This window comes from Marmota flaviventris, chromosome 9, assembly GCF_047511675.1.
Source record: "Marmota flaviventris isolate mMarFla1 chromosome 9, mMarFla1.hap1, whole genome shotgun sequence".
NCBI lineage: Eukaryota > Metazoa > Chordata > Mammalia > Rodentia > Sciuridae > Marmota > Marmota flaviventris.
Window position 1 is genome coordinate 1,069,940 of NC_092506.1, and position 12,585 is coordinate 1,082,524.

The window sequence follows — 12,585 nt, forward strand, 5'->3', positions numbered from 1 at the left end:
GCATGAACTAGGGGTGAAGCTGGCCTGTGGCAAGAAGAGTGACAGAGAGCAGCCATCCTGAAGCACTGTAAGAAGAAACACCCAGAAAGCATGCAAAAGCTCCCCATCTCCATAGGCACACTGGTCTGCGTCTTTCTCTGTGGCTAGTGCTTCCGGGAAAGCACTTGCCTGTGCTGGGGCCCTCTGTGGAAGTGCTACAGTTACACCTTCCACCTTACACTCTGCATCCACCAGGGGTGGTGTCTGAGTGGTATGAAGGAGGGTCTGAGCCACTGTATTTCCTTCCTCTGCCCATCACCCTGGGCCAGGTCTTCCCACAGTGGTGTCAACTGCCTGGGCTTTGTGATCTCAGTGTCAACAGCAGCCTCTGCCATCTCACAGCTGAGGGTCTTCACTTTGAGCTGTTCCCACAAGATGCATCCATGCTCTTCAGCCTTCCCAATTGCTGCGTAAGGAGCTTCCAAAGAGCCACAGCAAAAAGAAACAAAACAAAAAATCTGGCTTGCAGGACTTTGATGGGGTTGTGTATTGTCAGCAAGGACAGCATGCAGACCAAGGCAAGGTGGCCATGGGGATGACTGGGTAGCAGCTAGGAAATGGCAGGCTTGGACCCATTCTTCACACATCAACCCTTCTGCTGCTGTGGTCTGGCAGTGCTGGAGGTGGAACCCAGGGCCTCAGGCATGCTAGGCGCACACTTTACCACTGGGTACAACCTAACCCCAACCTTCATGCCAAGGACACATCTACTTGGATGGCTGACCCAACACCAAAGAAATAGAAGTATACAAGCAGTAGAAAAAAATATGGGTAAACATATTTAAGCCCTGAAAATGGAAAAGGCTTTGCTAGTTATGAAGAGAAATCCAGAAACTCTAAAGGAGAGAATAAAAAATTTGACAACATTGGGCGGGGGGGACTTTTTGGGCTGGGATTGTGGCTCAGTGGTAGAGCGTTTGCCTCACACGTGCGAGACTCTGGGCTCAATCCTCAGCACTACATAAAAATAAATAAGTGAAATAAAGGTATTGTGTCCAACTCCAACTAAAAAAATAAATATTAAAAAACAAAACTTGTACATGAAACAAAATCAACAGCAAAATAAAAGGCAAAAGTCAGACCAGCAACACAGCCATAGCCCCCAATACAGAAGAGCAGCTAAGAACAGAGAAGAGAGACCAGTGGTCCTGAAGACAATAGACAATGTAAGCCAGAAACAGAAGAGATTCTTTGCAAAAAAAAAAAAAAGGAAAACAAGCATCCCTCAAACTCACTCAATCTCACTCCCTGAAAGAGATTCAAGTAGAGAGGCTGCCCTGGCAGGTGGGGTTGGAGGGGTCTGGAAAGACCTGAAGATCACAGGTCCCTCCTGGGCTCAGAGAAGTATTTCAAATGACTCAAACACAGGGACTGAACAGACCCTCCAGGGGAATCCACTCCAGTCGGCCACAGCCCTGCCTAGCTCTGCTGCCCCCCTCAGGCCCCTTTCTGTTCTGCACCACCTCCCAGGGCCTGTACTTTTCTGCCCCAGCTCACACCTGGCATCTCTCTGAAGGGCTGTGCTCAAGTGCCTGAAACTGCCTCCCTTGGGAGACCTTAAGCCAAAGTGACTGAGACGGGACTACAGGAAAACCTGGCTGGTTAAGGCCTCCCCTGAAGCTGCCCTTTCTGTCGGCACCCCACTACCTCCCTCCTTGCATTCCCCTGAGAGTACGTCCTTAAAAAATTACACACTAAGAGTCCTCCGACAGTCTGCTTCTGCAGAACTGTATCCAAGACCTACAGCACCAGAAGCAGTTCTGGTGAGCAACCAGTAGCAATGGGACTCTGGGTAGGATCTGTTGTCCCAGCCAGAGGGCAACATAGGCCTCCTACAGAGCCTGAGATGCTCACCTGTTCCAAGTGGGGGTGCAGGCATGAGATAAGCTGCTGGCCCAGATGCCCTGGCACAAGAGGTGACAAATACGACCCAGGAGCTGGTGGGCTGGGGTCGCACACCACTGAGGTTGGAGAGAAAGACAATAGGCTCTTGTCTGTCAATGCAGGTGAAGGCCTGGTATGAAAGCCAGACCTCTGGCATATTTAAAGCCAGACCATCTCCTGCAGCTGGAAGGTACTGAGTGCTGGTCCAGAACTCAAGTTCAAGAGGGCAGGAGGTGAAAATGCATGCACCACTGGGTCTCCTCTGCTGATGCCAGGCCCTGATGGAAAGAGTGGGACCCTGAGACCCAGGGTTGGGATATCACCTAGAGGCCCCTGAAAATGAGGCCCCCCAGACCTGCAGAGCCTACTGATACAGCCTCACTGGTTGCTTAATAGAGCTGCCCCCTTGCTCAGACTCCATGAAGGAGCCCCACCTTGCTGGAGGCAGATACCTGGCAGAGCACTGCTGGCACTGCAAGTCTACCCACACCTCTGCTCCTTGCAATTGTCCAGGAACTCAGGCCCAAGCACAGCTGGGCTGAGGAACGGGGACCTCCTGGGTATGAGGGAAGGAGCCAGGCAGGGCCTGGCAAAGATGCCTCACCTACAAAGGCAGTGAGGAGGAGGTGGAGGAGGCCACCCAGGAGGAGCTGTCCTCTGCAGGGGGTGCTGAAGGTGCAATATCTGCCACAGAATCAGGCTCCCTGAACAGCAGCAGAGGTAAGAGGAACCTGAGAGCAGAGCAAGGTGGCAGCACCTCAATGCCAGAGGTCCCAGAGGTAGCTAACAAGAACAATGCACAGAGCAAGAACAGGAGAGTGCAGGCTGATATCAGTCCCCTCGTGGAAGGCCCTGACCCCTCCACCCACTTCCAAGTCACTGGTAACGGAGAGGTGGGTTCCCTTATTATAAGGGCCCTCACAGTCATCCAAGGTGTTGGGAACCTGGGCCTTCCCATGGCACCACTGTGACCTCTGCTAGGTAAGGCTGTGTGGGGTCAGATGCTAGAGTCCTGGCCCAGGTCTGCCTTTTTGTCCACCTCATAACAGACCTATCTCATTTCCCACACAATTGGGATACTCAGTAGCCAGCACCAACCCAGAGACTGCTGTACCTGTTCAGTAAAAGAAACCACAGCAGGAAGGCCAAGTGGGACCTGAAACCACCACACTGCAAGTGCACTGGCCTGCAAGCCAGAGCCTGAGCTGACAGCCCAAGCCCAGAGGTCAGAGCCCGTGGCCCAGGCTGAAGTTAATCATCTCTCCTCTCCTCTAAAACACAAGGAGAGGACTGGGGCTATAGCTCAGTTGGGAGATGCTTGCCTTGCATGCACTAAGGCCCTGGGTTCAATCCCCAGCATCACACTAATTACATAAATAAATAAAACACGAGGAGAACCTACTGTCCCTCCAATTACCCAACTTGTCCCTCTTTTGCATTGTTGCCAAGTATTAAAATTACTTTATCCCACCTTAAACATTATGGTTTACATTGTTCACATAGTCATGCTCTGTTCACTGTGACTATTATTATCTCATTAGACCCAAAATATTCTTGGCCTCTGTCCTTTCAGACCCTGAGTCCCTCACTGACCCCAGCATCCATTCAGAGGCCAGGTCTCATCTCCTACCTCTCAACCTGTCCACGTGTCTCTCCTCTATGATGCCCACCAGAGGACCCACATCTGCAGAGACGTGCACTCTGGGGTGGCAGTGCCCACTGTTAGGCGTTCTCGGGTTCTTCCCATGCTGTGTGCTTTAACAGTCCCTTCTTGTTCACATTGCACCTTAGTCTATCAAGGTCAGGGAACCCGGCACACGTCACCCAGAGGGAACCCTGAAAGCCTGGAGCCCAAGGGTCTGGCTGCTTGCTGCTTCCTTGTGGAAGACGCCTCCAGTGCTCTCAAACTGGTAAGTGCATGTTTGGCAGCCCATGTCAACCACACGTTCCTATAGGAAGACGTGCTTTTGCTTCTACCACTCTGTGGGGACACGCGTGGATCTCACAGAGGCTTCCTGAGCTGCACAGGAGCATGGACCAAACTCCAAGTCAGTAGGGAGGACTGGGTCATTAACTTCCAATGCCCTGGCAAGCCCCTTTCCTTCTCGTCTGTGTGTGCCCACAGGTGGGTGTTTCCATACACTAGGGATGAGGTTCCATACACTAGGAGACTATTGCCTCCTCTCCAATGTCCTGGCTTGAATGAGGTCTGATCCTGATCCAGGCCTGTCATCAGCTAATGCCCTGTATGTTTCAAGGCATCAGACCTCTGCGACTGTCCACAAAGGGAAGCCAATGGAGTGTCTCCCAGTGCTGGCACTCTGACACACCCTGAAGAAAATGCTGCAAATGGAGACCAGGCCCTCCTCTCAGCCCTCGACGGTTCCATACACACCGCACCCCCACCTTGGGGACTTCCCCACTTTCCTGTGGACCCAGCTCTACACTCAGAAAAGTGTATTTGAGCTTTTCTCCCTGGAATTTTAGGTATCCTGTCATGAGGGGCTCTGCCCCATTGCTCCCAGGTGGACAGCTGGTTCCTTAACTAGTCTAGTCATCGTCTGAGGCGCACTGTCCCTGAGCAGGGAGTCACATCAGACCCCCAAGAAACAAGCGGTGGTACTCAGTTCTGGCACACTACCAGGTCAAAGTAGTCTGGAAGAAAGAAATTACAAAAAATAAGAAAGGTGCTTGACAACAGGGAGCCAGTAACAACTGCAATCCACGCCTATGGCCACCTTAGAGCCAGAGCTCCAATTCTCCTCCCTCTAGTGGGAACAACAAAAAGGCCAGGCCTTTACGGTTCTGCCTCCCTCACTTTCAGTTTTCATCCTGACAACCCTGAAGCAAGTTGCTATTACTGAGTGCATCTGCCGATTGTGACCGGGTCATCACCACTGCACACCAGGAGCCGCATTAAAAAACACTCAAGAATGAAGATGGTAAACTTTCCCTTAGGGGACTTTATTTCTCTATTTTTGTATAGACCGTTTATTAAATAAGAAGACTGAAAAGTAAAAATATATTTTACAATCAAAGAAAAATCTGGATCTGGATTCCCCCACACACAGCAAATATCCAGGGACACACAGTTCTGAGACAACCCCACTAACACCCGCACAGCGGGTTTCAGCCAACGGCAGAGAGTCCATTAAGGGAAGAGACGGCCTCGAGAGGATGCGGCGTAATCAAACTACACAAAGTCCTTCTCATCACACAGAGGGTGAGGTGGAAGCCAGAGGGCACAAGCTCTAGCACACAGTGGGGCTAACAGGGCAGACCAGCCTCACTGAACACTGGGTGTGGCTTGCCATAGCCTGCATCCTCAAACACAGGGACAGGAGCAGCCAGACCCAGCAAGAGCTTGCCCCCAGCCAGGAAGGAGCCCATGTGCGTCTGCCCTGACCTCTGCCTTTGAGCTGGGTCAAAACACTCCTTCCAAGCATGGCAACCTTTTACCAATACTGGACACAGGTTGCGACGTGGTGGAGTGAACAAGAACTGAGAGCACGACACCTCCCACTGCCCTGGACTCCCAACAGAAGATGACACACAGTGAACGGAAGAAGTCCTACTTAACTAATGGCCTAAGAAAATGTGGTCTTTTTTTGGTCTATTAAAAAAATAAAGTGTTCATGAAAAAGAAAAGGAAGAAACCACAGGAAGTTCAAAGTCATCTTAAAACTGCCACTCTCCTCACTTGAGTGCCAACCCACGAGTGCTGCCTCCATAGGCGCTGTGGTGGCAGCTCTGGGGCTGGTTCTGTGACGCTCTCCCTAGGACATGCCCAGCAGCAACACATGCATTAGACAGACAGCAAAAGTATGACAGGACCCAGGAGCTGCAATCATACCTAGGCCCTGGAGGTGGGTGCTGCAAGCCAGCGAGCCCCATGCCCAACCTGCTGAGAACACTGAGCCAGCTGCCTGGGAAGTCCTGGCTGCCCACCACGCCCCCCTCACAGGCCCACCGCAGCCTGGGGTGGAGAATTCCAGCGGCTGGCGTGTTGAAGCAAGTGGTAGAGTCTATCAAAAGCACATGGATCTTCTCTACCCTGCAATTCAAAGCCTTATCAAAGGGGTACCTCCTCCTGCCCCGGTACCACCACGCTGCCTCAGGGTTACGGAAGTAAACACTATGAACAATGCACCTGAAAAAAGCACCCGCAGGTGGCAGAATGCACTGTCCTCTAGTGAACCTCTAAATCTAGTTTTTAGAGGGACAGAGGTTGAAACTTAAGTACTTCCTCCGTCTAAATGTTTCAGGTAGGTGTGAACTGATAGGATTCACCTTCACACCTGTGTCTCACAGCCAAAGGCTAGGTGCAAACACTTGAGAGAAGCAAAAGCAACTGCAATTCAACACAAAAGGCAACACCGCAGCCTGGCTTCTCGGCACACAGTTTAAAGTGCATCACTAGTGACCTGAGTCGGGCCTACCACATGTCACCGTCTGCCCCCACAGCAATGCTCAGCAGAACATGGGTCCCGCCACACTCCAGGGGGCTGCATGGCAGACAGGTGCAGCTCCAACCTAAGAGATCTCCAAACACTGACCCCAGCTGGGTTTCCACTTCTGCCACCCACTGGACTACAGTCCTGGTGCACAGCATTCGCCTATGTCACGTCAGCAGCAGCCAGGGACCGGAACACGTAGGAGCAAAAGCAGTGCTGCACTCACGTCCCTCCCCAACATCAGGCCCAGTGGTGAGGGCCTACCAGGAGGAAGAGAAGCCCTGGCATAGCAACCACAGAGTCAGAGATCAGCCTCCAGTAGGCGAAGGGCACAGTAGACACTCAGCAATTTCTAACACCCTGGCAGAGGCAGCTGCTTTCCGTAAGAATGCTTTCCAGAACAGTGTGAGAAGGGGAGACACAGGTCCTCAAGCAATAGGAGCATGGGTCTGTGTAGTGACACGGCTGCCCATCACCGCCCAACCCGAGATGAGGAGGGAGCTGCTCCACCCCCACCAACAGTCAACAGGACTGCCGGGAACTGAAAACCCACATGCATCTCAAGAACGGTGGGGAGGGTCAGCAAAGACGACCAAGGAAGGGGTATGTGGGTGGTCTTCATAGGAATCTTGTTGGGATGGTGACACTGGGAAACCCTGGGTCACCAAGTCCAAAGGGCTGGTGGCAAGAGGCCATGAAAAACAGGCGGGTCTAGGACTCTTCACCCATCTGCAGCAGGGAGTTGATGGCTGCGTCCTTGTTCCCTCTCTGGGCTTCCAGCACAGAGCGGATCACCTCCCTGTCCATGTTGGGGAACATGTCCTGGATGGCCTTCAGGTCCTCCTCGCTGCAACGGGGCTGAGCGGTCACAGCTGGTGCAGGCATGGCCACGGGCACCATGCCAGGGCTGCAGACAGCAGGCATTCCTGAAAGCAGAAAATTGAGTGTGGAAGAACATCAGTGTCACAGAAATGTGGTGTCAATTTCTGCTTAAGAAAAAACAACACACTTGTTTGGCTCCTGAGGGGACAGGTAACCTCAGATCTCCTTGAACACTGATCTGCAGGCATACCCACAGACCCAGTGGCCTCTCACACCTACCACAGGCAAGCTGGGCTAGATAATTTGTTTTCTTTATGCACAAAACCCAAGTCAGATGTCCCAAATCTCACATGAAGTTACCGCACAATTACAAGTGACCACACATTCTGATCCCCCAATACCTCAGGGACTCCCACTCCAGACGACAATCCTGCCTGACAGAGGCCCCGACACAGGTCTCAGCTTGGAAATGAGCACATGCCCTCATCAGGTATCTCTAGGACGCCCTCTGCAGTAGAGCAAGGACATTATTAATGAGGGAGAACAGCATGGCAAGCCCTCAGCAGCCAGCAAGGCCACACATTGACCCCAGGACCAACACCACACTCACCAAAACCCACCAAGCAAATGCTCACCAGTGCCTTCAGGGAGGCTCTGCCACGGTGCCTACAGCAGCTCGTCACCTAGCCTCAGGCCTACGCTGGGAGGAGGCGTCTGCCACAGAGGCTCAGGGACCACTGAGCTCAACCCTGCTGTCTAAGACAGGACAGCCCAGGCTGCAGGAAGCACTGGAAGGGCTGGTTGACTAACGACGACAGTTCCCTTTGAATTTCTCTCTAAAGTTACAAGGGGTCACAACGTCATCAATTCTTTAAGCTTTAAAAGTGTGAACAAGCCTCCCAACCAGATTCCAGGGAACAAACTTAATTTTAGGACACAGCTTTCCTTTCCCAGCTAAATTCAGAAGACCCTAAAGGCTACATTCTGAGGCAGAAAAGGCAACAAGGCACTAAGAGGTGCTAATGGGTGGAACTGGGCTGTGTGACTGCATGTCTCCGCCCCCAGCACTCTTGCCCAACCAGCCAGCCTACCAGCAGAGAAGGGTCGAAGAAAAACACCACTCCCACAGCCCTCGACACATGCTCTCCTTCACACCACACACCTGCCTAGCTGATCTGAGACACCTGGAGCTGTTCAGCTTCCATAACAAGAAGGGAGGAAACCACAGCAGGGTGTGGTAGTGCACACCTGTCATCCCAGCCACTCTGGAAGTTGAGGTGGGAAGATGGCAAGTTCGAGGCTAGCCTCAGCAACTCAGAAAGGCCGTGTCTCAAAATAAAAATGTAAAAAGGGCTAGGGAACCAGGGGTGGTGGCGCATGCCTATAATCCCAGAGGCTAGGGAGGCTGAGACAGAAGGATCTTGAGTTCAAAGCCAGCCTCAGCAACGACAAGGGACTAAGCAACTCAGTGAGACCCCGTCTCTAAATAAAATACAAAATAGGGCTGGGATGTGGCTCAGTGGCCGAGTGCCCCTGAGTTCAATCCCTGGACCAAAAAAAGAAAGGGGGCTAGGGACGCAGCTCAGTGGTTGAGAGCACCCCTCAGTTCACTCCCCAGTACCGTATACAACAATAAAAACAGAAATGATAATGAAGATCTTGCTGTTTAAGAAAGCAAGCAAAAACCACACGTGGCCAGGTGAGGATGACACAAGGCTCACAGAGCACAGACTGGATGTTGCCTGGCTCAGGCCCTGGAGGGGCCCGCGTGGCCTCACTTGGGCGACTACAGAAGCACGAGGAAGCCCATGTAAATGCAGCCAGCTATACATCTCCCTGCAACCCTCCAGGCTGACTGTATCACAGCGAGACAGGCTCCGAGAAGCCCAGTTTATTGTTACCTGCTCTCGTGAATCAGGACATGTGAGGTGGCACAGCAACTCAAAAGCCTGTGGCACCTCAGGGATCAAGCTACAATGAACAGAATGAGCCTGAGATGACATGCTCCTCCCTCCTCCAGGGTGGACCCTACACACTTGACCTACATTTAACCTGTCACCCTGATGGACTGTGGATGTGTCTAACAAACACTTGGTAAATCGTGAGGGCAGATTTTTGGGGTCTAGCTGGGGATGCTGTGGGGAAAGAATGGACAGAAGCCTTGAGGCCTTGGTGGTACACAAACAAGGTCCACTGTGGCTCGGGCAGTGCAGGTAGGGAGCCACAGGAGAGGAGGAAGGGCCTCGAGCCAGCCATTTCCCCTGGCGCATTGATACAAATCAGCACTGTCGGACAGGGCAGAACCTGCCTCACTTAGCTACAACACACACACTGTGGGGACCTGTGGTAGGCACATTTCAGCAAAGTCCGATTCTCTACTCACAAACAGAAAGTTGAGAAGAGCAAACGTAGCAGTGTTCTGATCAAAAAGAGCTGGTGCTTAATGCACAAGCATGCAGAAAACACAGGCAGAGGCAAAGGCACACCAACTCACGTCACTTGTAGCCCACCATGACCTCATGAGACGCCCAAACACACAGGGCACGCAACACCCATGCCACGGCCTCCGAGGTCCCCCTGCACAGGAGACATGGTGCAGAATGAAGCCTGCAGAGCACCTGGGGTAGGGCCACCCAGCTCCAGGACTGCTTTGTGAGCTCAAGGCTTGTTAGCCGTCCAACACAATGGAGCATGCCCAGAACAAAATACTATGTAATCTATGTAATGATGTTATGTCTTGAGCTTTCTAGTTGGTGGAGTCAGAAACACAGAGCAGCAGCCAAAAGGAAAAGAATTCTAAGCAACAACTTACAAGTTAATAAAAACCAAATCCTCCAGCAATGGCAAGGTGCTAAGAAACTCAGTGAGACCCCGTCTCTAAATAAAATACAAAATAGGGTTGAGGATGGGGCTCAATGGCCAAGCACCCCTGAGTTCAATCCCCAGTACTCCAAAAAAAAAAAAAAAAAGGAAAGAAAAGAAAAAGAAAAATGCTCACTCTAAATGGAACAAATCATTTATGTGGCTTCAAGTCCTCTGATACTGTGAACATGTGTGCAGAAAACGGTGATGAGCATCTGTGCAGCACCTGCTGGACTCACCAAAACAGGGCATGGCCTCAGAGCTGGCTACTCACATTGAAGCTGCCAGGTACTGTTTCTTCTAGATTCCTCCCTCACCTGCCCCAGGAACAGAAGAGAGGGGAAAAAGTGGATGCAGGCAGCTCTGCTTTTGTGCTGTATTGGGGGCATCAACACTGGTAACTAGCAGCCCCACGGAAGCCCAAGGATGCCAGCCACGAGGATAAGAGACTGAGCTGCAGGGAACAGCGGGAGCAGCTCTGCTCACCTGCCTAGATCAGAGACTCCAGGCCTATGGTGAAACGAGGCACGGGAGGAAACAGAAATTGCCACTGGGAGGCCTGCTAGCGCTAGCCAGTGCAGGGACCCAAACCCTGTGTTCACACCCAGGGGTGTCTGTCAGAGGCCCAGCTGGCGAGACACCTGAAAATAAACTTTCCACTCAACTTTCTCCACACCACAGGGAAAAAGGAAGCATAATAGCAACACAGAGGAGTAGAAAAGTTATAAAAGGTCATTTTCCCCCAAAATAGCACATGGGTGGCTGCTGCCTGCCCCTCAGTGGCTCACAACCTCATGGAGCCCCTCTGTATCAATTAATGGGGCATGCAGTCTGAAGCCTAGGACAAGCAGTTGCCAGGGGCTCCCAAGGTTAGGGGCATGGTCACCTTTTCTCCCCAACTTGCACACATGGGCAGGTGGCCAAGCAGCAGCTCCTCCTCTCCCCGCTCAGATCACAGACTCCCCCAGGACCAGCAGCAAGAGGAGGAAGAGAGTGCACCCAATCCCCCACAGGTAGGACCTACTGCTCCTCACAAGTGGGAAACACTTGGGGAACTCGCAGCAGGCTGGTGTCCACCAAACTGGCTCTCTCGGTCCACTGTGTATCCCCAAGGTAGGAGCTCCACAGCACACATCTTCCAGCACTCCACCTCAAGAAGGTTCTCAAAACCATGTTAAAAGCCCCACTAGAACCATGTGATTAATCGTATTGGTTAACTATCTGAATCTGAAGGAAACTAATCTGGGAATCAAAATGCTCCTTTATTTAAAAAGCACACACACATAAACTCTATCTTCAGGCTATAACTGACGGCCAGAAAGCTCTGATCACATTTCCCTTTTCCACCCTCACCTCTCTTCAGTGCTGTGGGGTCTGCACTTCCAGGAAATGCAGAGAAAAAAGAACCTAAAGGGGACAACCCAGTTCTGATGGGCTCACAGTCTGCGAGTCATGGGACACCCCGGTCTTTTAACCAGTGAAGTGGTTGGTTCCTTCCAAAGAACAGGTGGAAGGGTCCGTGGCTTTCCTCCCATGGTCTGGAAAGGCAGCAGTGGTAATTCTGACTTCAGAGCCTCAAGCACAGACACTGAGAGGGGTTTTCAGGGCTGGGTCCATCAGCACACAAAGGCAGCTGTGCACCACCCCCTGTGCACACGGCAGGTGAGGGATGACAGGTAGCCAGGGCTGGCTGAGAAGTCGGCCTCCCCATTCCTGCTCTGCTTCCTGCAGGGCTGTGTCTCATCACTGGCCTGAGAGTGTGCACACATGCTGAGAGCCATAGCCAAGTTGGAATGAAGCATGGCATTTTTGCCAAAATACTCCTGTAGGAATATTTTTTGTTGGTAGTACAATAAATAATGAAGGCAAACTTATATCAATTCTATCCAAATGCATATTTTCCATATATGTTTCAATAATTTTTAATGCCTTTCTTGCTTTAGGAGTTAACATGTGGGGTGAATTTGGATCTGATGGACCTTTTAGAATATCAAATAAAGGTCCCAACTCTCCTGTTGGTATGCCTAGATAAGGCCTTATCCAATTTATGTCTCCCAATAACTTTTGAAAGTCGTTAAGTGATTTGAGTTGATCTACTCGTATTTGAATTTTTGGTGGATGGACCATGGTTGAGGATAATAGAACTCCTAAATAATTAATTGGAAAATTTAATTGTACTTTATCTATTACTATCTCTAGATTATAATTTTTTAATAAGTTTGTGTGGCATAACACTCCAGCAATATGTTTTTATCTTTATGTGCTAATAATACATCATCCATATAGTGAAATATTTGTAGTTCAGGATTTTGATTTCTAAGTGGCTGGATTGCTTTGTTAACATAAATTTGACACATAGTTGGGCTGTTAGCCATCCCTTGAGGGAGTACTTTCCATTCATATCTCTGATCAGGACCTTCATGATTCAGTGCAGGGATAGTAAATGCAAAACATGGACTATCCTCAGGATGAATTGGAATTGAAAAAAAAACAATCTTTAATATCTATAACTAAAACATACCAG

General features: G+C 50.9%; 1 protein-coding gene across 2 annotated transcripts in view; it reads right to left on the bottom strand.

The window, feature by feature from the left end:
- Positions 1-4,857: 4,857 nt before the first annotated feature.
- Positions 4,858-12,585, bottom strand: part of Tollip (toll interacting protein) — a 29,164-nt gene continuing 21,436 nt past the window's right edge. For both annotated transcript variants that reach the window (XM_027953488.2, XM_027953489.2), the window contains exon 6: positions 4,858-7,303. In XM_027953488.2, coding sequence (XP_027809289.1) covers positions 7,089-7,303 — 215 coding nt within the window. In that variant the 3' untranslated portion in view covers positions 4,858-7,088. The remainder of the gene's footprint in view (positions 7,304-12,585) is intronic.